This window comes from Taurulus bubalis, assembly GCF_910589615.1.
Source record: "Taurulus bubalis genome assembly, chromosome: 3".
NCBI lineage: Eukaryota > Metazoa > Chordata > Actinopteri > Perciformes > Cottidae > Taurulus > Taurulus bubalis.
Genome location: NC_136591.1, coordinates 1,756,337 through 1,784,279, shown reverse-complemented (window position 1 = coordinate 1,784,279; position 27,943 = coordinate 1,756,337). Strand labels below are relative to the sequence as shown.

Here is a 27,943-nt window from a genome sequence, read left to right as displayed (position 1 = left end):
CAGCGCGGCAGCCTGTAGAGGCTTCCTGCCCACTGAAATACCCATTCTCTCATGCATTGCCTCAGGTTGTCTCTCTCTCCAGCCCACATTGTCCTCTGGCGTTGGCTCCCGCCACCAACGCTTTGACTGACTGCCCAAATACAGCTGATGAGTCCTATAAACTGGAATTGATGCAACGCTCCTGTCACTCCGTCTGCTTTCCCCCTGTAGGCTGGACCCACATCCCCAACAGGCTTTATCTTCCAGATTCTCCAGCCGGTGACCCTTTGTTCTAGACGGTTCCCTCGTACCTGCTGGACTCGCTGCCCGCCCGGCTGTGCTGAGCATGAAGATTCCTCTGTGGTCCCTGGTGCTGCTGCTGGCGAGTCTCTTCACCCCTGGACACAGCGACTGCCAGGGGGAATGCGTGGCCTGCGGCGTGCTCCTGCAGCAGCAGCAGCTGCAGCAAGTCTTCAACACCATGGTGAGCATGTGTGTGTGTGTGTGTGTGTGTGTCATTGTTTGTCGTTGTGAGTCACTGTTGATAAGAGCATCCGCTGTGTAGCGTGTGTGTGCCAGTGTCACCCTGATGGAGCTGTGTTTGTGTTTGTGATTGTCTGAGTGAGTTATTTTCAGGCGCGATAAGAGCTTCTGCTTAATGCGTTGCTGTGCACTTTGATGGCCTCTGCATTAGGGAGTCAATATGAGGGTAATGACGTGCTTATGGTGGTTTACTTGTGCAATGAAGTTACATTTTTCAAAGCAGTCCCCCAAGGTATTCATTTGTTCAATTTTCATTTAGTGCTGTCATGCTGGTCGAAGGCTAAAGATGGGAACAAGTCAACATTTCCTGTCAATTAAAGCAGAAAAAACCCTCTCAACAAATCTATAAAAGCATATTTTTAGGTTGTAACTTCCAAACTAGAAAGGACCAGAAAATCTAAATAATAACATAATAAATGATACATAATAAAGGGAATATCTTTCCACTAGAATATGAATAATGAAATATGTTCCATACATTTGAGTGAACTGCCTCCATCGATAGATGAACGATGGCGCTGCCTTCGATGAAGTCGGTTTGATGATTATTATTATTATTATTAGTCATTGCTAACAGTGTTTCCCTGAGGCAGTGGCTCTCAAACTGAGAGGAGGCATTACAGGTGGGGCGCTCACATATCGGCACTAATTCTGCTCGGCACAGGTTGCACTTTATTGTTATTATCTTGAAAAGATAATCAGTGTAAAACTCTTTATTGCCAAATATTTGAATTTGTTTAGTTTAGTTTTTCACTAGTTGCACTTTATTTGTATTATCTTGAAAAGAAATTCAGTGCAAAACTGGTTAATTGCAGCAAAATAAGCATTTTTTGTTGACAAATATTATTTATTTGCGTTATTCTAACAAAGTGACTGCACATTTTATTAGTTTTTGTCTGATGGAGCAATCTGGTTTACTTCAAAGTGATTTTCTTTATTCTATTATTTGAAAAGGAGTCACAAAAAGTTATTTCAATAAAAATTCAGCATGGACCATTTTGTTACAATGTTGTTGGGCCGTGAACATTTGTCTCCCTCCAAAGTGGGGCGTGAAAAAAGAAGTTTGAGAACCACTGAGGAAAGCAATCTGCAGGGCGGGCGCCACGGACTAAATTAGGGGAGACATTTTACAACAAAAAAAAACCTCATGGTGGCGCTAGAGGAAACTCTTCCTCTGATCGTGACGAAACCCATCAGGATAAAGGAGGTCGAGCTAAAACAAAACAATACAAAGACGTTTCCCTGAGCTGCCCAACAGTTGGCGTTTACATTCCAACCAGACCACATTGCTGTTATTTCCGTCTCATAGTGGAAAACGGGATTATTTGCATTCCTAAGTATCTCCGGCACTTATTCAATGCTTCGTGACCGACATGAAGATACCGGCACACGATGTCATTTCCAAATCCTGCGAGACGCAGCGGGTAAAAATATACATGGGCGTCCATGAATAGCTGCACGGAGGCTAATTTAGCTGATAATGATGCAGAGAAAGACAGCTGGGACCTTTTGGGGAGTTGTAATAGAACTCTGTAATAGTATCATCAGCCAGGCTTACATCGGGGACTGACACATTTTATCAGCTCCTCATTGTGTTTTCCGCTTTCCCATTGAGCCACAGATGGAATGCACTGAGTAATCCCAGCCTGCGAGAGTGTGTGTGTGTGTGTGTGTAGCCGCCAGTGTGTGTTATATTGTCAGGACTCATTGATTTATTAGTGCACACACCTACACACTCGTGAATGGGTCCACACACACACACACACACACACACACACACACACACACACCTGGAGCCTCTCATAGCATCATCCCTTCCAATGACTACTCATTGCGTAATGCTAATCTTTAGGGTAAACGCTAACCGTTGTTTACTTTTGGGCTAATCATCTGTGCTACAGCTATTATTTACATAATTATGCAGCTCCTACATGTTGTCATTGTTTACATACTCGATATTAATGTTCTTACTTTCTTTGAGGGCCTTTTGACATTACACAATACTGTCTGTTATGCAAGCACACCTTGTCACTAGGTTCATACTGTCGCTGCACACAGAACCAGCACAACGAAATAGAGCCAAGCATCCGACGTACAGAATGATCAATAGACCAATGAAGGAGAACCAAAATGTGAAGCAGCTATGATACAACCTGATAAATATGTACTGTAGAATGGTCTGCTTGTTTTTATAGAGCCTGAGCATAGACAGAATATAGGAAGTGGACGTAGTCGCCGTTACGCCACCAGTTGGTTTGCGGACAGCAGTTTTTAAGTCTTGAGTTTGGGATTTTGGCCGTCGCCATCTTGGATTTTGGCAGTCGCCATCTTGTTTTTTTGCAAAGTGACTCGAGAGGGTGGAGATAAGAACAACCGAGTTAAATTCTCAAACGTGTGCTGGAGTTAGCCACTTTATCAGACATACTATTTGATTTAATCATTAATCACAGATGTTTTGGTTCTTTTTTTTACATATTGATCAGTCCAGACAATCCACCCCACCGACCTCCACACCCTTAAGTCACCAAGTCGAGGGCACGCTAGTTCTTGGATGGGCATTGAGCGTTGGTAATTGACATAAATCCGAAAGTGCAGAGACTACACTAAGCTGCAAGTTGTCAAACAGCCTGCTCACAGGAGGCACATTGTCATGAAAACAACCTCCTTTTAGCGTTGACCCAACAGGTTCTTGCTCCCTACTCGTCGTATACCAACGCTTGATCAGGGGCCCTTTGCGTCAAACTATGACGTCAGTTTGGACGCGTCTGGGAAGGCGCGTCCAAACTTCCAACATAGGTTTACTTAGTTTTGGATTGTGGTCTGGGTTAAAATAAGTATGTTTTTTAGGCTATCTGAAACCGATTGGCAGTTAGGACTGACCACGGGTTGGTTTACCACATGTGAGTTTCCTTTTGCTTTTGCGGTCGCAGCATTAACATGGCCATCACCCATGCATGTGCACAGACTCCTGGATGGCACCATTGGGTGGCCCTCCTCCCACTACCTAGATACCGCCCTGTAGAGTGAGGAGTATCTTCACCTTAAACCCAACAACAACCCGTTCCTGATTCGTTTGTGTTTTAATGACTTTATTTGACGGATGGCAGAACGTGTGACAAAGTTCCTCATCCAAACCTGATGTCAGGAGTCTAACCTTGAGATTATATTTGAGTACCAGCCCTGAACCATACTGACGAAATAAAGCCTAAAGAGCATCCTCATTGCGGAGGATTCTCACCTCCTTTTCATCCTCTGGCCCTCACAAGTATATAAATACATCACTACGTGTACACACACACACACACACACACACACACACACACACACACACACACACACACACACACACACACACACACACACACACACACACACCTCGTCTTACTCATAAACTCCTTTAGATTGCTCCATTGATCTGACGTGGAGAATCCCCTGGTGTGCTCATTTCATTTACGATGGTTAATTAATTTCCGCTGGTAGATTCACAGCAGAACTCCCTCTCCTCCCAGTCTTTTGATGTGAGCAGGTTTTCCGATAACAATGCAATTTATCTCGTTTGGGAAAGAGGACTAAATGGGATTTACTTCTTACCTCAAACTAAAATTTAACTCTGAGGGCACGGGAGTTCAAGAAGATGGCGAAAGGAGAGATGCGTGGGCGTAAGAAAGTGATGCATTGTGGTTTTCTACATTTGAGGGCACACTGATGAATTCAGTTTTATTTTTAAGGCAGCAGGTTAAAAAGTGTTTTTACCAAACACAAGGGAAAGGGAAAAACCAGATCACTGATTAATCAAACTTCCAATGCTCTTCATACGTCCTTGCCGCCAACAGGACTGTGAGTGTTCAGGCGTGACGCCCAGTGACAGGTGTGATGATAATAAGACAGGAAGGTCGTTAAAATGAAGAGAGTCAGTGGTTCAGCTCTGACAAAGTCCTTTCTATATAAAAATACTAAATATGTCATTTCAAGAGCAAATATATCATTACCAGAAGTTGAAGAGCCGACCTGAACAAATTACACGTCATTTACCTGCTGTCCTTCAAACTGATTTGTAATTTCTTCCAATTATGTGCTGTCAATCATTTTTGCGGAACTAGATGTCACATTTACAAAATGATGGACGTCTCATATTAGCCCATGACTTTTCATATCTACGTCCAACATAGCGGGAACAACGGCCATTAACTCCCACGACACGTAGGCCTCCGGGTCAGCAGCCTGGCTCCGGTTGGAGTCTGAGGCAGAGTAGTGAAACAAAAGTAACTCATGCCATATATGATATGTTGACCTTGGATAATATGTTCATAAGTTGATGCAAAGATTGACATGATCAGTCCACTCGTGAGGTGAATAAATAACGTGTTTGCATCTTGAACTACGGTGTGTAACTCTGATTACCGATAACATGCACACAGGAAGTGGCCATGGGTGTCTTTAAAGCTGCTCTATCAAAATGATATGTTGAGTATGTGTAGTTTGAAAAGGATCGTTCATAATGAATAACCTCAAAGAATTAATAAAACTGCTCTCTTGTTTCCCTCAGCTCCAAGCAGCAATTAAGCAATTTTCTGCTAATTGTTTGGGTTTTCCGGCCCACAACTTTTGGTTGAGTCCCTTGGCTCTCATCACTTTCAGCCGCTAGTTGCTATTTTAGTTAGCAATTAAAGTTAGCAACTAGATATTGAACAATTTCCACTGCATGGCACGGCTCACTTGGAACGGTCCTTATTGGGTTTCCATTAGAATTTTGTTTTAACTGATATGGTAAAAATGGTCATCTCAATTGAGGTTCCAAGTGAGCTGAACTGACGCTAAAAGGTGGAGTTAAAACACTGCAGACCATTGGTTGGTCACTGCATACCAAGCCCCCAAGTGGCCATAAAAAACGGTTTAATGCAGCTTTAATTATTTACATTTAACAAAGATACTAACAATGTTAACTATAGTCAAATCTGTTCACCTGATCACACACAATAGGCTACAGTGCTGCCATGGTCTGTTATGCAGTATCTTGGCAATGCATGTATCAAAAAACATAATCAAGTCCTTCTGTGTCCAATCTCTTTTGGCGATCCTGTAATGGATCTATGCTTCAAAGGAATAAACAATGATGTATTCCTGGCTGCTGGCAGTTCAAGCCTCCCTAACATGGAGCTCTTTCCATGGCCACTTTGGCCACTGTGTGTTTCCTGAGGCTGCCGTACTGAGAAAGCATCAATACTCTCAGATGAAACACTCAGAGCCTCAGCAGCCGAACCAAAGAGCAGGCGAAGCCACGGATCAGGTCTCCAGTTGCTTCTCAGGCCTTAGAGATGGTTGCCGACTGGTTCAACCTCTCCACCAATGACGCGACTAGAGTTTCAACACCCTTATCTTGACACGTCCTCTCTTCTCCCTCTGCAGGTGTGTTTGCTGGAGTGTGAGGGCCACGTCTCCTCCTCTCTCACATGGGAGGTGTGTCAACGCGCCGTGAAGCAGCTGTCCCGCTCTGAGGGTCCGGCTCTGTTCAAGAGGACGGGGGAGGAGCTGCAGCTGACCTCTCTGGACCTGAACTCTGACAGCGAGCTGCTGCAGGCCTCGGACGAGGCTCCCTTCGAGCCGCGCAGCGTCCGGTACGACTCATCGCTGCTGGAATCCGAGGAGGAGGAGGACGAGGGCCTGCAGGGTCTGCCAGACGGCGAGAGGAAGGTGAGGAACGTGGGGAGCGACGGCCAGCAGGAAGGGTTGAGCGAGGACGAGGACGAGGGCTCGGAGGCCGTCGCCTTGACCAAGCGCTTCGGCGGCTTTCAGAGGGGGCGCTACGGGTACAGGAAGCTGGTGGGCTCGCCCAGGAGGCCCCTACAGAAGCGCTACGGCGGGTTCATAGGCGTCCGGAAATCCGCCCGCAAGTGGAACAGTCAGAAACGGGTGAACCAGCTGCTCCGGCAGTACCTGGGCATGAGGAGCGGCCGCAGCGGCAAGCTCAACCGCGGCCCTGTGACTCGGGTTTGGAGGCAAAACCAACTGTAACGTGCATCCGCGAGCTCCCGCCGCCCCGGTTACCTCAACCAATCACGTTTTGAGCAGCTCACTCACACTTTGAAGAGCCGCCGCCGCCGCCATCGACACCGGAAGAACAGGACTCCGCCATCCCGCCCGCCGCACCTCTCTTTACGTAACGGGGAATGTTTTTTGACCGTGATGTCCTTCTTATCAAGCACATTTCCATGCCATTCTGTAAAAATAAAAGAATTAGAGAAGTGCAATCGAATATATATTTTTGTGTGTCGGCATAATAAGAAAAGGGCCAAACGAGATTGGAAAACTGGTTCACCGCGAGCCTTTTCACCAGAGGGGACATTTAAAATCACGTTGAATGCACTTTCATGCATGTGTGGATGGTGCCTTGTTTGCACTGAGAGCTGATGTCCGGCTCTCATTGGTTACTACATAGGTTTCTCCTTTTGAAATTTTGGGTCGAAACAAACCACAAACAATTATTAACACATTTTTATTTTCAGATTGATAATTAATTAAAGACAATGGATGTGATTCTTTATTTATTTTAATTTTAAGCTCTCTCCTAATCCCCTCCCCCTCCCGCCTATTGTTCCCATTGCTTCATTCTGAGATTTGAGCCCCAAAAAAGTATTGTTCCTTTCCCTTGTATTCTAATTCTGCACCATTTAGTTGGGGATAATGTCATTGATGAGTTTCTCCTCCAGGAAGCAGCAGGTTGAGGCGCCTCTCTGTGGAACAATACTGCCCTCTAGTGTTTCCACTTGGATACTGACTGCCATGTCCCCAGTGATAGTTCATGTCCTTCTTTGGATTTCTTTTGGAGACGCTAACTAACGTTTAGATGCTAAACATACAGATACACTTGATTTATGGCTGATATGTGCTTCCCAGTCAAGATTAAAGATCAGAACATTCATGCAAGACAGAGAAAACTATGTCAAACTATACTATCCCTCATTCTGACAGTATTATTAGTGTCTCTTTTAGCCATCTAAGGGACTGTACTAAATGATTTGGGTGGGCATGGGGGCTAACCGTATAGTTCCCTTTTCATAAAAGCAGTTATTCATATTTCCCTCTCCAATGTCAAAAAACAAGCAAGCAACTGAATCAGTACAACTTTCACTATTAAGAGCAAAACTAAGGCAAAGTGTAGAGGATTGAACCTTCGCTAAGTCCCGCCCTCTGACTGGCGAATCATAGCGTAGGGGTTACAAATGTGTTGTTCAGGCTGGTTTAGTGGTGAAACGCTGTGCTCCGGGACAGAGGAAGTCGTATGTTACAGGTTGTAAAGCCCTGAGGCCATTTGTGATTGTGGGCGATACAAAATAAATTGAATAGTGATACTCGATACCCGGTGTGGCTAAATATGTTATATACGAGATATACGTTTCTACATGAAACCCTGTGGAGCTAACGCTAGCAGAGTACGTCAGCACATCATTGACTAGCGTTAGCACGTCTATGCTAAGCTAGCTACGGAAGGTATACTGAATGTGTACACATGCTGCTTCAGCTGCTTAATGAGTAACAGTGCATGAAGACCAACGTCTTCACAGGAACAGTGATCCTTCATGTCATGTGATCTCTCTGGATCTCCAGGCGATGAGCTGCTTCACCTTTACTCTGATCTGTAGCTTTAGCTTCTGTCTCCATCTTTTTAACCAGTTTTCACTCCAGTCAGTTTGACTTCCTGATACATCCTTCAAGCACACAGTAGAACCGTCTGTCTGCTTCTCAAGGAAATCACCGAGTGCAGTTAGTGGCAGTGTGGCTCCGTGGTTAGCAGCAGCAGGGGGCGGGACTTAGCGAAGGTTCAACTGTAGAAACAATTCAGTACACCTGTTTAACCCATAATACGTGATTATTGCAATAATCTCACAGCCATGAATTTTCACTTGGGAAGTTATCAAAGTTGTTTTTATGAATTTAGAATTCTCCCCGCACACAGATTCCAAATATCAAATAATTTTCGGACAGTCCCTAACTTACCCGGCAACTCTGTAAATGAGGGAGCAGAAGTTTAAAGAGATGCGGCGGCGTAACATTCCTCCGCCCGGGGTCACTTCATGTCACTGTATCTAGGAGCAGGGCGACGGCTGTGCTCATTATTACACAGAATAACACGTTTCTGCTCTGGTGAAACATTTTGAATTTGTCTTGCCCATCAGCACATCTCCCTCCACTTGCAGGTCACATCCGTTCTTCTGCATCGCACTGGTGTTTAAGTGTTTTAGTGTTTTGACTCCGAGGTGTGATGATGTCTGCTATGAGTGCGTGTCTGATTGGGTGTGACTGTGCACCTGCATGTGTGCGTTTCTCTGTTAACCCCCCCAAAAAATTTGAATTTGTGAATACAATGTACATTTCAGACTACATTTCTAACATTATACCATTGTTCTGAGTCTTCATACAAAATGTGTATAGAGAAAACTACAATAAAACAGTTTGCTATTTCTTTTGTGGACTGTCATGCAGAAGAAGAAAAAAACTCAACTTCAAATTCTCAGTGCTTTTTAATTTGTGTTTGACAATATATTTCCTCTTTTTGTTTTTTAAATCATTATTTTTTATTGCTATTAAAACTCATTTCCCTAACGCTAGTCCCACTGCCATGACTCCGTAGCTTATGAACCATGAACCACTGGTCGTGTGCCAACACACCGGCAGGGAGGAAGGAAGAACCTGGTTGAGTCAAACCAAATGTAGCTTATTCATGTGAGTTTATATTCCAACAAAGTGCCAAAAAACATGAAAAAAAAGAGAAAGAAATCTGCCCAATACACGGGCGGAACAAGACAATAAAAAAAAGGTATAAAATACTTGTACGTAACTCAAAGCACACAATATAATGTACATCATAACCACTGCGTCACCACTGGAAGAGAGGATTGGAATAAAGAAAACAAGCCGAGTAGCATTTGAATACAGTGGAGCTACAGGGGCAGAAATGTGAACCTTTGGATAAAGTAGGAGAGCATCGTAGGCTTTAGCACGTCACATGGTCAAAGTCAGTCAACAGCTAGCAGTTTCACTTCTCAGGATCAAGTTACAAAGATACAGAAAGAGTCCATTTTGCATTTCTTTAGGAAAGGAAACGAAAAGGCCGAGGCTACTTCCACACTAATACCTCCGAGCACACGAGCGCTTTAGCACCGTTTCTAGAAGTGACGTCGGTCCATAACAACACGCCCGAAAAAAAAAACACACACATCTCGCGGACTGTGGCACGCGCCAGGCGTACGCGATGCCGGTGTAAACAGGAGGCGGACCGTCTGCTCTGCAGCGATGCCGGAAAGCCAGACCAGAGATGTATCAGCTGACTCTAAGGAGCGCTCGGGAGGAAATGGAATAATCACCTGAAGAATAAGAACCCGTGTGTTTTTGTTTCCTTAAAATTAGCCGATATGCAGAGCGGGTCTTCTTCACAGACCAAGCACCTTTTTCGCGTCGCTTTGGCCATTTGGCACACGGGAGAGGAGTTTCACTCCGTTGCAATCTGCAGCCTCGCCACTAGGGGGCGACATGAGGGTGGCGGAAAACCCCAGGACCCCAGATCGGGCCGCCACTTTTCTACTGGAAACCGGCCACATGCGGGGCTTAATCTGTGCCGGGTCTGGTCTAGACCAGGGTCCGGGACCTGTCTGCTTTTTCACTGTGTCGATACCTATTAACCCGGATCTGGCAGCCAACCTCTCGCGGCATTAAAAGTCGAAAATGAAAGCGTGATTACAGCTAAGCATGATTGACAGAACTCAACACGGCTTCTAGTGCGCTGCATTATTCTTAGAAACTAACCAAAAGAACTGTGAAGGAGCGTAACCCAGAGGTACGCTCACAGACTGCAGTTATAAACCTGCACGCCATAAACCAACCTCCACAACGCCCCACAACGCCCCACAAAGCCCTGGAAATGAACAAGACCAGCATTCAACGCATTAAAAAGAAACAAAGGCTGAATACTATTTGATTTGGCTAAAATATATTTACTGAAAGAAGAGTTTTAGGACCTCCGGGTTCCAAAGCACCTAAAAGCAGATTGTCCTCCTTTGTCTAATCCTAGACGTGTAAATACTGCTTTTGGAGTTTCCCGCCATCGCAGCGATAACAGGCGGAAATGAAACGACAGAAGAGATTTACGGAGGAAGCACTGCACATGTGAGGGCCGTGACGGATCAGGGAAGGACACGCCTTACACTGGTTTGACGCCGCAGGAGCAGCGTGGACGTAAACGTGGAGCGCAGAAGAAGCTGCGCGCTTTAAAGTGAAAGTGTATTAGTATGGACGTAGCCGGGAAGCAAAGAACTAAACAGAAGTGATGTTTTTCTTGATAGCTCTCGGGCCCTGATTTATATCCTCTTTTTGATAAAGTCTTTTTTTTAAAACACTCATCCATCCATCCATCCACGTCTTCTCTCTCTCTCTCTCCCTCCATCAGCAGTCTTAGTCGGGGAAGCGCTGGCAGGCCTTTTTCCAGCGGCAGGCGGTGCACCACTGGTCCTTGCGCTCCACGCCGTACACCTTGCGGCACTTCTTGGCCTCGCCGCGACCCTTCCTGCAGACCAGAGACACAGATGAGGACGAGAGGGCAGAGGGAGCAATCTCTATAAAGAATACATCACAATGAGACTGAGCGAAAAGAAGACATTAATATCAATGAAGAGGAGATTGAATCAATTTTCCTGGCCATGTGATTTGTACAGGCAGCAGGGAGGGGCGATAAGAAGCCAAGCTGGAGGTGAGAGATAGTGGACTAGTGGGGTCAGAAAGCAGCAGAAGGGTTTTCTCTTGTGTCAAACATTCCTCGTGTTAGTCAGACACAACAAGACATTTGATGACGTCACTGAAGGACATGTTTCATTATTGTCTGTCATTTTATAGACCTAATGATTGATTGATTAATTTACATTATTTGCAGATGAATTAAGAATGAAACTAATCCCTTCGATACACAGACTCCTGCTTTCAACACTGGCCTATTTTCTTTAGATCAATCAGGAACACAAAAATTATACTTTTTATAACTATGATTAAAATGATTAATGCTGTTATGCGACTCAGCAAAATATAATTGGCTGCTTTCAATAATAATTAAAAATAACTTTTTTAATACTTTATTATACCAGCAAAACAATTGATATCCCTATCAGCGGAATTTTATATTTACTGCTAATTAGCAAATGTTAGCATGCAAATTAGCTAACGTTAGCATGCTAATTAGCTAACGTTAGCATGCTAATTAGCAAACTTTAGCATGCTAACGCTCGGCATTAAGATGTGACAGCTATTTTTTTATTTCCCCAAGCGTGTTCTGCCAAGTCCCACCCTACTGTGCTGTCATTGGCGACTAGCAATGTGCTGTGTCATTGGCTAGTACTCGCTAGCTAACTAGCTAGCCGCTAGCGATAGCACTTGGCTATCACCAGATGAGTGACGACTTTGCCCGGCTCATTTTCTGTAACCAGCGTAGCATGAAAGCGCGGGGGACGTTTAGCTCGCTAACAAGCCTGCCGCTAAATGACACAGCACATTGCTATCGCCAGATAATCGACCAATCACAACACAGTATTACTGGCCAGAACTAAGCAATCATAGCAGTCATGGGGGAAAAGAATAACGCAAAGGGACATAAACATTACCGGCTTAGCATCAGAATGTTAGCATTTAGCTCAAAGCAAACACAGAGCCACAGGCTGCTTGTTAAAGAGTTCTCACCTGAAGGAGCAGTGAGTGCGGGAGGGAGACACACTTATGGGCTGCAGCCGGTTCTGCTGGAGCCACTGTTCCCCGACGCTGACGGACCGACAGCGAGGTTTGACCACCTGAAGACACGACCACAGGAAAACACAAAGGCATGTCATGAAAGAGTGAACATGTGGACGTTTCATGTATCTGTCATGGCTGCTACACAACAACTGTCCCAGGGTTCAGACACATCCTGACCAATGGGTTTCATGACTTTAAACCAAATGAATGAGACAATAGTTTGATTAAAAGAATAAACATGTATATAGATGCCTGTATGTATGCCTGCTTATATTTTGAGTCTTTCTTTTAAAAGCATATTCATTATTTCAAACTCAGCGTAAATGAACGTCATGAACACATGAATATAACACATTTACATGAACACATGAATATAACACATTTACATGACTTTTACTAAACCTTTGGGGACCATTCCAGGAAATAACCATTTTAAAATTCCATGACTTTTCCATGACCGTAAGAACCCTGCTGTGTCTAAGTAAATCAGGTCACGGTCTTCATGTTTTCCTGTTTTACCAACAGGTCTAAAGAGTCTAAAGTTGAAATGAGAGAGACTGGTGATAGACAGGCTCTTCAGGCTTAAACCAACAGACACACACAAGGACACAACCGGACAGAAGACCCACCGGAGTGTTGCTCTGGCCAGAGACGGTGGTGGAGGGGGTCCAGCCCTGGCAGCCGGGGCTCCTGGGGGCCACAGACACTTGGACGGGGCTACAAGCCTGGACGGAGGAGAAGAGAGGAGGCGCCACATGATTCATCTGAGAAATAAGGGTTCCAAAAGGTTCTCCCCGATGGGCTGAAGTTCTACCCAGAAGCACTTGCTTCAAGCATAGGGGTTTTTCAAGCGTTCTTTGTGAGACTAAGGGTTCCATTAATAACCCTTTTTGGAAAAATAGTTCTTTTCAGGATCGTTTAAAGCAGGGGTGTCAAACTCATCTTAGCGAAGGGGCCCATTTTGATCTCAAATGGGCCAGACCAGTAAAATCCCAGCATAATAACGCATTCATAATGACAATATTTCTCTATGTTTAAATCATTGGTGAAGGTTTTTGGATGATAAACCCTATTTTAAGGTCTTCAGCCCACTGTTTACCTGCCTGGGCTCTCCTGCAGATTCCCCCACAGTTGGGCAATATCTTTAGTAAAGTCAGTGCTGCAAACAATTGTGACTGTGGCTCAATGGTTATTATGCCCGTCTTAAATCAGAGGATCAGTGGATCGAGTCCTGACTCGGGTAGTTTTTTTTCTTCTGCAATTTTAACAATAAAATATGTGCCGTATGTTTGACACTCCTGGTTTAAAGGGTTCAAGATGAAACCCGTGAGTCATGAAGGGTTCTCTGCAGAACCCTCTGGATGGTTCCAGATGGAACGTGACTGTTTTACCCTCCTGTCTGACTGGTGCAGCCTCTCAGAGGAGGCGTGATCGCTTGTGCTCTGCCACAACGAATCAACTCCCGGCTTCTTCCACCCAGCAGCTGTAACTAGCATCACTAAATGGTCTTTTCCTGCAAACTCGTTCCCAGTTTCCCTCCGTCCGATTCCTGCAGCTCTCCCTGAGCCATGCGGCTGCATTCCTCGCGCCTCACCCCACCGCGCAGAAATTCCACTAATATTTGCACAAGAAAACCGGATGCTAGTGAGTTGGATAGAGAGACTGGAGTTACGGGGTTGCCTGGATCAGAGAAGAAGTTCAACCGCCGTGGTCGGGCCTTTCAAACCTCAAGCCTCCGGCAGCCATGACACCCACGCACAACTCAACACACACTAGGCAGGGCTTCCCCTCTGGATTCCTGCATCCCCGAGGACATTAAAGACAAATGTGGTCCAAGGAACGGACAGAGAGTTACATCTGTATCGCGCAAAAACATGCAAACAATTGAGTTTGCAGGTCCAAAGTGGGCCCGCGGGTCCTAAACCACACTGGGAGATTCCATGTCATGTTTCTCTGCCTTTTGCAAGCTGGTGAGGATCCCGTCTCCTGGAGGGGAGGCAGCTTCTCTCTCACTGTCACAAAGCATCCATTTACAGACTGGGCGGCTCAGGGTAAATGCGGGTCACCAGCGAAATGCGCTGCTCCGTGATGCACACACAGAGTTGTGGCTCACTGGCTCGATAGAGGAGCGAGGGAAGAAGGACGTATGAAGCGACACGACAACCACTGCTGCACAGACAGAGAGAATGTCCTGTTGAGATATCGAGCAGAAGACGGATAAAGATGGATCCACACACATCTGCCCCCGCTTCCATTTGCGGACCGATTTCATGGAAAAGACGACAGGAAACTGCGATGTTCGCAGCATGAACTCCTGTAGTCGCACGGCGCTTCCACGTCTGACATTTAATAATTCATGCTAACATCTCCTTTTAGTCGCTCTGGCAAAACCCGGCCTGCTCGCTTGCAGAGAACTCTGGGAAGTAAACAATTATTTATTGAAATTAGGGATCTCAAATGCCAATGTTGAAACAGGGACTAGAAGAAACCCTCTCTGTTGGATAATCCATCGAGTGTCTTCACGGAATAAATGTCCGCCTGCAAACAGCTCCCAGACATTAACGAGGCATTGGAAAGTCCCCATTCATAGTGGGACTAATTACATCAGTGCCGCCGGTTAAGCACCTCCACTGCACCGATCAATCATCCGCTCAGCCGTACGGAAAGGAAACAGTCGTATTTAAAAAGATCGTGACCAGCTGTGGAACCGACGTCATCCGTTATTAGCTAGGCGCCTTAATACTGTAATATATCTGCAGTTCTGTGAAAAATAATCCACATAATGATCCGTTTCAAAGGGAAATGGAATTGTTGTAACAATTTCCTGAAACTGCATCCAGGCGTCTAAAGCTCACTGGCTACATCTGCACATGAATAATAAAATAATAATAATTGTCACCTTTAAACTGAGCCTGGCGAGCTTTTCACTCGTTTCTCGTCTCTATGCTAAGCTACGCTAACGTGTTCCATCTCCGCGAGAGAAAGGTAGTTTCATGAACGATTTCCTGCTTTATTTAAAATCTCCATAAACACCGAGCATTCACAATGACTTCACAACCAGGGCCCCACCTGATAGAGGTGCTCCGAGTGGATCTGCCAGAAGCTGCTGGGGGCCGACTGGCTGAGCGGACTGGGCCGGCTCGGGTTGGCACCGCAGCTGGAGTTGGACCTGGGTCTGTGAGCGGGGGGGATCTGGAGCCCAGAGGGCGGAGGGGAACCGCAGGAGGCCCAGCTGAGATGGGAGGACGGGGCCTGGCCCAGGGCCTGCTGGGAAGGAGCCGGAGCCGGAGTTGGAATCAAGGCCGGAGCCGGAGCCGAAGCCAGGGCCGGAGCCGGAGTGGAGCTGGCGTCCACGGCCTCACAGGAGATCTTGCTGTAGTAGAAGTCCTCTTCTCTCTGGGACTGGTCCGACCCGCTGCTGTGGACGGACCAGCATGCAAAGCGTGAGCTGCTGTTTGGACCTTTACTGAAGCAGCGCAGATAAAAGAAGTCTCAACGCTTCCCGACACAAAGTCAGAGCTCTTCTGCAACCTGAACATGTGATGCCCTCTTGCTTTTTAATGTTGGTGTATGTACTTTTTATATACTTTATTTTATTTTGTATTCAGTCTGTATATTTAATACTCTTCTTACTGCTTTTTTATTTTGATCTGTTATTTACTGCGAGCAATGCTGCTGTACTCCTGTAATTTCCCCATTGCGGGACTAATAAAGGATTATCTTATTTTATCTTACATCTTCTGTTCTTGTTCAACATTTGAGAACTTTGACTTCTTTTGCTAAATACAAAAAACAGATTTTTTGGAAAAGGTTTTTTCAAAGTTAGATATGAAATATATTTCATTTTAGCCAATTGAAAAATGTAGTGCTTAAAAAAATAATTAAAACAATATATATATATATATATATATATATATATATATATATATATATATATATATTTGTGTGCCATGACATGGCTCACGGTGTTGAGGTGTAGCCACAACATTGTAGTATTTAGTAGTTATTTTAGTCGGTTCAGCCTAAAGAGTAGTTTTCCTCCAGTCGCTCAGTATAATGCTGCATGTGTATAATTGTGTATATAATTGAAGGTCCGTCTCTCACACTGACGTAAACACAACTCACCCCAGGTGCAGCACCCGGATGTGCCTCTTTATCCCGACGGAAGACGTGAGCACCTTCCCACAGCTGGGCCACAGACACCTGTACACGCCTCTGAAGGAGCTCTGAGACACACAACGCAGGAGATGAAGACCCGACGCACACACACACACACACACACCACACACACCACACACACTCCCTCTGCTGCTTCTGAGACACGCACCTTTGGCTTTTTGGCACCCAGCTCCTCCCCCTGCTCCATCTGCAGGCCTTCGTCGGGGCTGCTGTCCGTCTCGTTGACGCACGGCGAGGGGGCGGGGCTTACGTTGCCGTGGTCCCAGCTCCAGTAGCCGCTGCTGCCGCTGTCCGACAGCTCGCCGCCGCCGCACTCCATGTCGGCGGAGGAAGGCTGGCCGGCTGCAAGCAGGAAGTCCGTCACCGAATGAATGAATGAATGAATGAATGAATGACCTCTCGACGCGTAAAGGTGTGAAGACACTGAAGATACGGCAAGTTTGTTTTTCAATCTATTTTTGACTCTTTTTTTATGACTTTTTTTACTTTAATCAAGGTTTTTGAAAGGGAAAGTAGACCCAGTAGTAGCTCCTACATCAGCCATGAGTGTTTCTTTATTTATCTTGCCCATTGCTTTACTGATGTCTTTGTTAAAGATCAACGCTTCTTTTGGTTCACACAACTACAACTTATTACTGACTTCATGTATAAGTGCATTATTATCAAATAGAGGATTATCATCAACCTGGCAACCCAATATTAGTCTTGACGCTGGCTTATAAATAATCTAAAAAGCATTAATACATGTATTGTTTATCATTGATGAAGGCCTCAGTAAAAGAGGCCTTCTGAGGAACGCTGTGTGTTGTGTGAGGAGAGACAGACCTGGACCGGGGTCCGTCTGCGGAGGGTTCTGGACCACGGGGCTGCAGGACAGACTGGTCAGAACCATGGCCGCCATGATCTCGTCCATCTCCACCGACTCTGGGCTGCGGAAACTGGACACACACACACACACACACACAGACACACACACACACACACACACACACACACAGCCTCCTTTAGACCCCCGCATGTGGCACGGTGCACCCCGCCACCCCGCCACCTCCATCCCTCACCAGTACGGGGCGTCCCGGGTCGCCGGCCCGGTGCCCAGGTGCATTGTGGGAGCCGCCGGGTCGCTCCAGCCGCGCTCCCCGGCCTCCCCCTGCGGCCGCGGGCCCGACGCCGCGCTCCTGCGATGCCGGCTCTCCGCGAACGCCTTCTCGACCTGAGCGCCCCTCTGAGAGCACACCTGAGGGCGCAGAGGTCCTGGTCACCAGACTGCAGCACGGCTTTTATATACATATGTAAAGCAGATGAATGAGCAGATAGAAGGGTGGGACGGGCGTCTCCCTCGTCGCTCGTCCACTCACCAGAGTCCGCTGAGCGTCGCCCGCCCTGCCTCTGTCCTCGGGTCCCATAGCTGCTGCTGCTGCTGCTGCTGCACGCGGTCAGGGTCACACCTCGCTGTGGACGAGGTCACGAGGTCAGAGAAGGTCGTCAAATGTTCCCACAGCAATGCAATGTGCCTTACATTGATTACAGGGCTCTGACCAATGCTTTTAAACCAAATGTGACTTTTTACTAAATTTCCATGACTTTTAACCAAATTTTCATAACTTGTAACCAAATGTCCATGACAAACATTTAGTGAAGTCTGGGTGTAAACAGTAAAAAGTGAGTAAATGTAGTATTTAAACTAACAATGAGAACACAAAGCATACAGTAAACCTTAAATGACTCAAATGAATGAGACAATAGTTTGATTAAAAGAATAAACATTTATATAGATGTCTGTATGTATGCCTGCTTATATTTTGAGTCTTTCTTTTAAAAGCACATTCATAATTTCAAACTCAGCGTAAATGAACGTCATGAACACATGAATATAACACATTTACATGAACACATGAATATAACACATTGACATGACTCTTACAGGTTTTCCATGGCCGTGAGAACCCAGTGCTTATTAAAGTCGCAGCCAGTTAGAACTGCTTTTCTGTATGCACTCACTGGATCCCACATTTCCCACAATGCAACTCAAAAGGCACCTTTCATTCACACCTCTCTCTTCCTCCTAAATGTCCACACCACCAGTTTGTCTCCGACTCAAGTCAAAGACAAGACGTCAAACCGTGAGCTCAGATGTACTTTAAGCCAGGGAGGTCAAAGGTCATTCACAGGAGTGAACCTGGGGCCTTCTCTGATGCTTTACCACGTTGATCTAAACGGAGACTAACAAGTGTTGGCAGACACTCACTGGCAGAGCTGAAGGGCCTCAGGGGACCGGAAAACAAATCTGATCGGGACATCATAATTTGGGGCGGACCCACGCCTCTGTGGAGGCTCTGTTATTCTGATGAAGTCTGCCATCCAGAGGCCGGACCGGATGCCTGGGGCCTTTCACTGTGACCTCACAGGAGAGGTAAAATGGGGTAATGCTGCATTCAGGGCACGTGGGAATATTGTCGATGAAATGTTTTAATGGTTCAAAACTTTTTTATCTATATATATATATATATATATATATATAACACATTTCCATGACTTTTCCAAAACATTTGGGATTTTATTTTTTCAAGGATTTTTCCAGGCCTGGAAATAACCATTTAAAAACCCCATGACTCTCCCAGGTTCTCCATGGCCGTGAGAACCCTGCCTGTGCTTCCTCACGTTGTTTACCTCCCGTTAAACCGTCGTCAGAGTGTTTCCAACGAGAGTCCTCCGCTCTCCTAATCTTTTCCGTGCACGTGAACGCAGCGCAAAGCCCGCTTCTCTCGCGCCCCCCCACACACCGCTTTGCACCAATCAGCGTCGAGCCTCAGTAGTAAACAAGTGGCTCGGTCTGGCGCAGGCGCGGCCGCTGATTGGCTGAGCGCTGCGTGTCGGGCACACACCTCCTTTCTGACAACGTGTGCGGACACGAGTTCTGCCGGCGGGGACCGCGAGCCGGACGGGGGACTCCTGCCGAAAACGAGCGCTCCTCTGAGCGCCAGAAGACACGAAAACACACAAATATACACACGTATATACACCCACGACCCATAATGCAACAGAAGGAAGAGATAGAACGACAGGGACGACAATGTAGCGCGTGTTGTTTAAGATTCACACACACACTCTCTCACACACACGCACACACACACACACGCATATGCATACACACACACGCACGCACACACACACACACACACACACACACACACACACACACACACACACACTAATAACGTCACCCCCTCCCACTGATTTAGTGGATGCAAAAGCGACGCATAATAATCGCCAACACGCATTCATTATTATGATAACGTTATGAATATTGACGCTACATTTACACGGGTTATTGCAAATGTGCTGCAAGTTGCACGCGCAGGCAGAGCTTTAGAAATGACGCACTCCACACGCTCCCCCACAACAACAACACGTCGTCTCTCTGGCGGGGCTCGAGCAGAAGTCCTCCGGCAACAACACTGGTCTGCACCCGGCCACGCAGATTGAGATCAGGGGAAACAAACCCCTCCCCCGCTCAGCCGCTGGAGGAAAACAACATTTCCTCCTGCTGCGCACGCAAACATAACCGCTGCATGTAAATCACAATAATAACAATAATAACCACAATGCATTTCTGCCGCGCTTACCTCGGTCCTGTGCGTCCCGTCGCGAAGCTGCAGCCGGCCGGGTCGTCGTTGCTTTCCTTTGGCTTGGGTTGGCTGTCCCGCCGCTCGCCGGCTCTCCAGTGTGTGCGGGGCGGGGGGGCGTGTCTGGGGGAGGGGTCTGGGGTTGGTTGGGAGGGGGTCGGGGGCTGGTCGGCCGGATGCGTGCTACGTGTGTCTGTTTGGAGAACCAATGTCGGCGCGGTGGCAGCTGGGCCGGAGCGGAGATGTCAAGCACCCGCACAAGAGATGATGTAGGTGAGGGGTTACCAGAGCAGCAGCGGCAGACAGCATCCTCCTGCCTGTCTGTCTGCATGGCTGTCTGTCTTCAGCACATACTCATATATATATATATATATATATATATATATATATATATATATATATATATATATATATATATATATATATTGAATTTGACTCTGGTTTCACTTAGCTCTTCGTACTTATACACAATATACAATAAGCAAGATAAATATAAATATAAAAAAATACATTAAATAAAGAAAAAATAAAGTGTGCAAAATTTGACATTTCGAGATAAAATACATTGCATTGAAATTACAGAGAATGGTTCAGAGCATGTTTTTCCCCTCACACAATGTCTATGTATTTATAAAGATGCTTTGTAGTCATGCAAATATGCAGTGCATGAGATCTAATATAGACATAATACCAACATGGATCAAATATAACACGAACCGATGTGTGTGTATGTACCGATAGAAATACCATAACAGTGATATATATATATATATATATATATATATATATATATATATATATATATATATATATATATATATATATATATACACAAAGGAATATGTGCAGGGTAATGCTGCTAATCTGATGCAGTGACTATATTATATGATTGTATTTTTTAAAACACACAGATGAGTGATGAAAACCCTTTGATGCATCATGAACTGTTTTAATCCAATAGCTCAAAACTAATAAAACTGCTGACACCACAGCATATATCAACCCCCACAATCAAATGCCTTCACGGAGATCAAACACACTTTGCATGTGTGTTTCCAATATGTGTGTGTGTGTGTGTGTGTGTGTGTGTGTGTGTGTGTGTGTGTGTGTGTGTGTGTGTGTGTGTGTGACCGGATTAGTGCCGGCTGTCTGCAACCCTCTCCACCAGACATCCAGTCAGCAGGGATTTTAGGGTCTGAGCACCGACACAGTCAGAGAGAGAGACAGAGAGAGAGAGAGAGAGAGAGAGAGAGAGAGAGAGAGAGAGAGAGACCCAATCCTAGTCCCAATCTGATTCCCAAACCAGACAGAATATTTCATACATAATGACACCATGTAAGCTTCCGTCAGGCCTTCTGGATTGAAACAGATGAGGATTTTTCACAGCGGGAGCTCCGACATTAACATGCAATGTAATGCATGTACAGTCGGTATAATGGTTTTAATAGTAGTGCTTAGATGGGTGGTGTTGCCTCCAGTACCATTCAGGTCACTACAAAATGAGATATCTTCCATCGGAACTAATGGCGCCTGCTCTCAGCGTAGGCGGGGTTCTCAGCTGATCGCCGTCGCGCTGACGGTGAGGTCATCTTCAACGTGACAGACACAGCGGGTTCTCTCGCTGGATCTCTTCGTCCGTGGCCTACTTCTCCGTGGTTTTGGAGTGAATGAAGAAAGGTTGCGGCCTGCTAGTGATGGTCGCTCGGCTCTTTAAAAAATGGCGGGTTTGTGCAGGATGTCGTACGTCGCACAAACGACGATCCAAGTGTGAGTCTCTCTGGCCAATCAGTGGCCTGCAGCATTTTAACTCCACCCACAAATCAATATAACAGTACTAGGTAGCAGGTACCCACAACTTATGCTAATGTGAAAACTAGAAAAACTAGACCATGACATTGCTAACGTAAAAAACTTTTGATGTCCACCATCCTAGTATAGCATGTTAGCATGCTAACATGCGCTAAGTAGCACTAAAGACAAAGTACAGCTGTTCCTGATGGGAATGTCATCAGTTTTCATGATATAAGTAGCCTGTTGGACAAACCTGATGAGCCCCAGATGCCCCCAAAACTGGGGGCATAATTCTTCATCAGGAGGTCTTCCTCACTCTCCAAGTCCTCGTACTCCCATGAATCGATACCAGAGCCACTGTTGTGACATAGCAAACAAAACTGCACAGCCTTACAAGAGCATATCAATCCATGTTGCATGTTTATAACACAATTCAACCTTAAATATTAACACAAACCATTCATATGACTCCAGGGGACTCGAAATTGACTCGAGAGAGCTCCCCAAGTTATGAGAATATACATTTCATATCCTTAGCTTGATGGCACATATGATTGGCGCACCTTTCTGGAAAGCTTACGACCTACGGAATCCGCCAAATCCCTTGTGAGACAAAGCCTCAGCAAGCTATCAACCACATTCCAGTCAAAAAACTGAAATATGACTTACTTATGGATGAAACGATATTCCACACGGTCTTGCTTGGTATGTAAATGAGCATCTGCTGAGCAGAGCCCCTCTGTTGTGGAACCAGAGGCGTCCAAGGTCCAGGAAGAAAGTTAGGGCATTTTTTGCTTTCAGCGAATCTAAACCTACGGTACACGAAATGTGCACTAAATGAATTACTAATACTTGTTTTTACTTTGCAGAGATACTGTTAACACACAGTGTTATATCATGCCACACAAGCGTTGTCTGAGTATCGTTGTCTCACTCAGTATCGATAGCAGAGGAACAAAACGGGCCAACCCGCCGGATCAGTGTCTGATGAGTCACCAGAAGCTGTGTTCTATCATCAACCAAGGCACCAGTAACACATATACTGCTACATGAACCTTTTAACTAGTCTCACAAGTGTTTTCTGTATATATACCTTTAATTCAAATAGCCCTTGTGGTTGAGGAGATATTCTGTATTTTGTATGGGTATGCAAACCATGCCGGAATCTTTGAGAAAAATGTCTGGGCTAGAGGAAAAGGCAAGGGATCACAAAGAGCGTCAGTACGTTTCGTATCATCTGGGAACCATGAACATATGTACAAATGTTTTACGGCAATCCATCCAATAATTGTTGAGATGTTTCACTGAAAGACCGCTCTGTGTCAACCTCATGGAGGAGCCAGAGGAACAGGGAAATCACTAAGGTCAGCCTTGTTCATCCTTTGGGGAATTTAATCAATCAAAGTCAAAGTTTGGGGAGAAAAAAAAGAAAAACATTGATTTATTTATTTAAATTTTGACTTTAACACCCTAGTAGGACGCTGAGAAAGCGGAGGGAGACAGACCCGTGGGTATGCTTTATTAGGACAGTTCAGCAGCTCCATATTTGCAGTGCATGGTACGACAAACTGGTATGACAAGAAGGACAGCTCCACCCGACTGAGCTGACCTTTGGTTCACTTTGAATGCCCTGGTGCCACACCCAGCTCTCCCAGGAAGGACAGGGATGGCTTCTAGGCTGTCTTTGTGTCCAGGACAAGCAGACCCGCGAGTATCACGAGCAGCAGGCACGTTAGTAATACAGGTATTAGTACACATTAGTACACATTAGTACAGCGTGGACTAGACCTGCGTCCCCGTCAGAAGCACTCGAAACAAAAAGAGAGGAACCCAAAAAAAGAATGAATACAAATGTAAGGTTTATGCTTTTATGTGATGAATGAAAGTTCACCAAAAGTTACAACTTATGGACACACATCCCCTATATTACCAATCCCGTACGCGAGCAGTTGTGGATGCATTGGTTTCCCTGTCTCAGCCTCTGGTTTCCATTTGTTTCCCAACAGCACCTGAACCACTTTAACCGGTCTCCAGCCGGCTCTGTGTCGTCGCAGTGTGTGCAGATGAACGACTCCAGAACGGCGAGATGCATGCCGCCGGCGCCCCGCAGCTCCCGCGCCCATCGGCCGGTAAGGAGTTGATGAGCGGGGGAGCTGCGGGGCGCCGGCGGCATGGAAGGACGTAAGACCCAACGGCGTTCAGCTGCACAACGTTTCTCTGTCACTGCGACGACACAGACACGGTGGGAAACCGGCAAAGTGGCGCTTTAGGTTTCCTGGCATGAATCCATGTGATGGATTACAAACTTCAAGCCAGGTGCAAGGAGTGGAAACCAGGGGCTGCCAGGGAGTGGCATGAATATGAATACATCCCATAATCAGGAACTCACCAGTAATGCAGTGGTTTGATTAAGGCTGGCAACTATAATGAAGGAAACATGTTTAGTCTCCTTCTTGCTGAGAGTTAGAGGAGAACATTGATACCACTATTACACCTGTTTGTTCGATACGAAGCTGCAGCCAGCACTGTTAGCTTAGCTTAGCATAACGACTGGAAAATAAGGGGGCGGGCTAACAGTTTCTTAGCTGTAGCTTCACATTTAACGGACTCATATGAGAGCGGTATCGATCTTCTCGTGTAACTCTCAGAAAGAAAGTCGATAAGCATATTTCCCCAAATCTGTAAACACGACTTATACTAAATCTGAAGGTTTCTGTCCCTAAAAATGTTCTACTGCATTCTACTCAGGAAAAAAGCTCTTTGGCTATTTCAGAATCTAACAAAAAAAGGTAACAAAACAACAAATGAACAGAATCCAAACTCTTATGAAGCTAAAACACAGAGGAGAAGACAGACAGCTCTTCTCAGAAGAATTCAGAATCCATGAAGGAGACTTTAGAAAAGGGCTTCTTCCCTGACGAGTGCATCCAGCTGAGTGAAGCCTGATGGAGACGAGGAGGGCGTGGGGGAGGACAACGCTCCCCCACGCCCTCCTTCTCTGTGGTCCATCCATCTGTCCATTGGGGACAATGTCAAGTGTGGAAAAAACAGCTTTCCTGCTTTCTGCCTTAGAAATTGTGAGCTTCTGTTTTCTTTCTTTCTCTCTGTGTGTGTGTGTGTGTGTGTGTGTGTGTGTGTGTGTGTGTGTGTGTGTGTGTGTGTGTGTGTGTGTGTGTGTGTGGCTGGTTAGCTGGCCTCATTGGCCAGCATTGGATCTCTCCAGTGAGTAGTGAGGCATGCTGCTGTGGTCCCTCCAGCCTGCCCCTGGGTCTGGACGCGTCCATGAGAGGAAAAACAACTGTAAGTGACGAACGAGTAAACGTTGGACTGAACGTTTGGTTTTCCATGGACAGAGAACTCACCGGCAGCTACTCCTGACTTTGTCCCTTTGGCTTGTCCTCCTCCGTCAGTCTGTCAAAGAGACAGACAGAAAAGGTGAAAGGGTATATGTGAAGCTGCCGGTTAGCGTAGCTTAGCATGAAGACTAGAAAGCAAAGGGTTTGTTGTGCGATTACTGCAACCGGCGGGGAATAAAGCAACGATGTTGTTTGTTTGGTTGTCATTGCAGCCTTTGACAACCGTTTCCTCATGCCACTGCTGTAACTGTGTCAGGTGTGTCACCTCAAGTCGAGGACGCATCAGACAGAGTTGCAGATATCAAACTCTTTGTCTCCAGATGAAGCGCCACCATTTGTAGCTTTGCGTCGCCGTCCTGTGACTCATCAGACACTGATCTGGCGGGTTGGCCCTTTTCGTTCCTCTGCCATCGATACTGAGTCAGACAACGATACTCAGACAACGATACTCAGACAGCGCTTGACTGTGGCATGATGCTGCCTTACAGCCCATTGTATGTGTTTGAAACATCTTACAGTCAGGGTAGGTAGTCTTCTGTAGAAGCGTTTTTGATATTTGTTTTTGTTGAAATTCCCTGACTCAGAAGAAGAAACCCGTGAGAGAAATAAATCTGGTATCGATGTAATTATCCCGTCCAATTATTTCCTTCTGGCCGAATGTAATGATTGGAATTTATGATCATTTTTGGGGAGTGGCTTAAGAGGTGGCGATGACTTTCTCGCTAGTGCTGCTGGGTGCTTACACTGTAAAATAGTTGACGGTTAAATCTGAGCTGGGTTTTTCCAGTTGGATAACTTTTAGAAGTAAATATAAGTATCATAATCACAACATGAATATGTACCTGCTGATTCCATACGTCGTACCCACACGTTTGTTCATTCAAGCTGATATTAATCATAAACAGGATATAATGGCCGTGATGCAGTCTTAACAGCCTGAAAACATTCTTCTTAATGTTTCACATAATTAGACATTTTAATCGATGGCCTAATCTGTTTCCTTTAGTCCCGTGGGTTAGCATGGAGTGAATCTAATGAGGCCAGAAGTGGCTTCAGCATCACGGCCTCCACTGGCCTCCTTCTGGGGATCCACCTCAGAAAGAAGTGGAGAGAGAGAGAGAAAGAGAGAGAGAGAGAAACAGTTACCGTTGTGCCGTTCATGTCGTAGGCGTTGACCGTTTTCCTGTGGATGACAAAGGATCAAATGAGAGGCTACCAGGTGTGACGATGATGGGTCACCTGTGTGTTACGGGGAAGGAGGAGCTGTTTACATATGTGGGTTTAGAGGATGGCTCAAGACCTTTAGCGCGCTGCCCGTCTGTCACCTGCCGCTTTATGAGTTTGTATCCTTATAGCATCCTGGTTCACCAGGTGCTCTGGTCTCAGTCCTCTGGTCTCAGTCCTCTAGTCTCGGTCCTCTAGTCTCAGTCCTCTGGTCTCGGTCCTCTAGTCTCGGTCCTCTAGTCTCGGTCCTCTGGTCTCGGTCCTCTAGTCTCAGTCCTCTAGTCTCGGTCCTCTGGTCTCGGTCCTCTAGTCTCAGTCCTCTAGTCTCGGTCCTCTAGTCTCAGTCCTCTAGTCTCGGTCCTCTGGTCTCGGTCCTCTGGTCTCAGTCCTCTGGTCTCAGTCCTCTAGTCTCAGTCCTCTAGTCTCAGTCCTCTGGTCTCGGTCCTCTGGTCTCGGTCCTCTAGTCTCGGTCCTCTGGTCTCAGTCCTCTGGTCTCAGTCCTCTAGTCTCGGTCCTCTAGTCTCAGTCCTCTAGTCTCGGTTGGGACTTGATTCAGTTCCACTCAAAGGACTTGAAAACATCTCCTGCGCATTTCCCCCAAAAATGCTACTCTGCATTAATCACCGGTCTTATTCGTTTCAACAATGTTTCCAGCACTTGAACTTTGAACTTGTCCGGCCCCTCATAGTCTCAATCACACCATAAGCGTAGTGAATATTCGCGCCTGAAAGAGGGCGTGGCTCATCTCCGTAAAAACAGTTACCGTTTCCTCCATCCACCATGGAAATAACCACTAGTTCTGCTCCATACTTGTTGTGTAAACTCCACAAACATGGGAACATCAACCTCCATGGTGTCTGGGTTCATAATATTATCCGTAGTCACACAACAGCGTCTGAATGAAGCTAGCGCTACTTCAGGAATGACAGGACGAGTGATGAGGGGCGGAGCTTCTCAATGCTGATTGGCTGACGCAACTATGCGCCACGCGATTTTTTTGGGAAAATTTCAACTGGTGCGAATTCGCAACCTATCTCGTCTGTGCATTGACTTTGCATGTAATCTACTCGCGCGTCAAATTCGCAACGCGTTTGTTGTGAACGCAGCATGACCCTGAGACGACGCCCACCTGTGGGGGTGGAAACGTGTCTCCCATGTCCTCCTCTGATTGGACCAAAGGCGTGGACGAAGGACCGGATTACGTCGTCGAAGAGAAACGGATATATAACGAAGAACTCCTTCATGCCGCGCGTGTCCTGACTCAATCAGCCCATTGTTTACTTACATAAACAAGTCACGGGTGTGATTCCCGTCCATCGCTGCGACCTCATTCCTGTTCCATTCCTCTGGGTGACAAACCAGCAAAGGAATGGACAGAAACAGGCTGCAGAAGATACACATGCTGTCACCGGTTTGTGACAACCACAGTAATGGGTGCGCACACATACAAAGATCTCATTGGGAACCTCAGGGCGG

General features: G+C 46.1%; 2 protein-coding genes across 2 annotated transcripts; one reads left to right on the top strand and one right to left on the bottom strand.

Moving 5' to 3' along the window:
* Positions 1-322: 322 nt before the first annotated feature.
* Positions 323-6,534, top strand: pnocb (prepronociceptin b; the record flags this gene model as incomplete). Its single annotated transcript, XM_079214766.1, has 2 exons — positions 323-463; positions 5,929-6,534. The coding sequence occupies exons 1-2, from the start codon at positions 326-328 to the stop codon at positions 6,532-6,534; spliced, it is 744 nt and encodes a 247-aa protein (XP_079070892.1). The 5' UTR covers positions 323-325.
* Positions 6,535-10,930: 4,396 nt separating this feature from the next.
* On the bottom strand, positions 10,931-17,602 carry znf395b (zinc finger protein 395b). Its single transcript, XM_079215399.1, has 8 exons — positions 17,532-17,602; positions 17,296-17,408; positions 16,619-16,812; positions 16,417-16,517; positions 15,361-15,709; positions 12,921-13,016; positions 12,241-12,347; positions 10,931-11,080 (listed from the first exon to the last, which is right to left on the bottom strand). Exons 1-8 carry the CDS (start codon positions 17,573-17,575, stop codon positions 10,969-10,971), a joined length of 1,116 nt encoding a protein of 371 aa, XP_079071525.1. The 5' UTR covers positions 17,576-17,602; the 3' UTR covers positions 10,931-10,968.
* Between the last annotated feature and the right edge of the window lie 10,341 nt (positions 17,603-27,943).

Excerpts from the sequence above, each read along its gene's own strand:
- znf395b (XM_079215399.1), bottom strand. The coding sequence starts at position 17,575 with ATGCACCTGGGCACCGGGCCGGCGACCCGGGACGCCCCGTACTG. Across the intron at positions 16,813-17,295 it reads GCAGACGGACCCCGGTCCAG|CCGGCCAGCCTTCCTCCGCC; the intron begins GTCTGTCTCTCC and ends TCCTGCTTGCAG. Across the intron at positions 11,081-12,240 it reads CGCACTCACTGCTCCTTCAG|GAAGGGTCGCGGCGAGGCCA; the intron begins GTGAGAACTCTT and ends TCTGGTCTGCAG.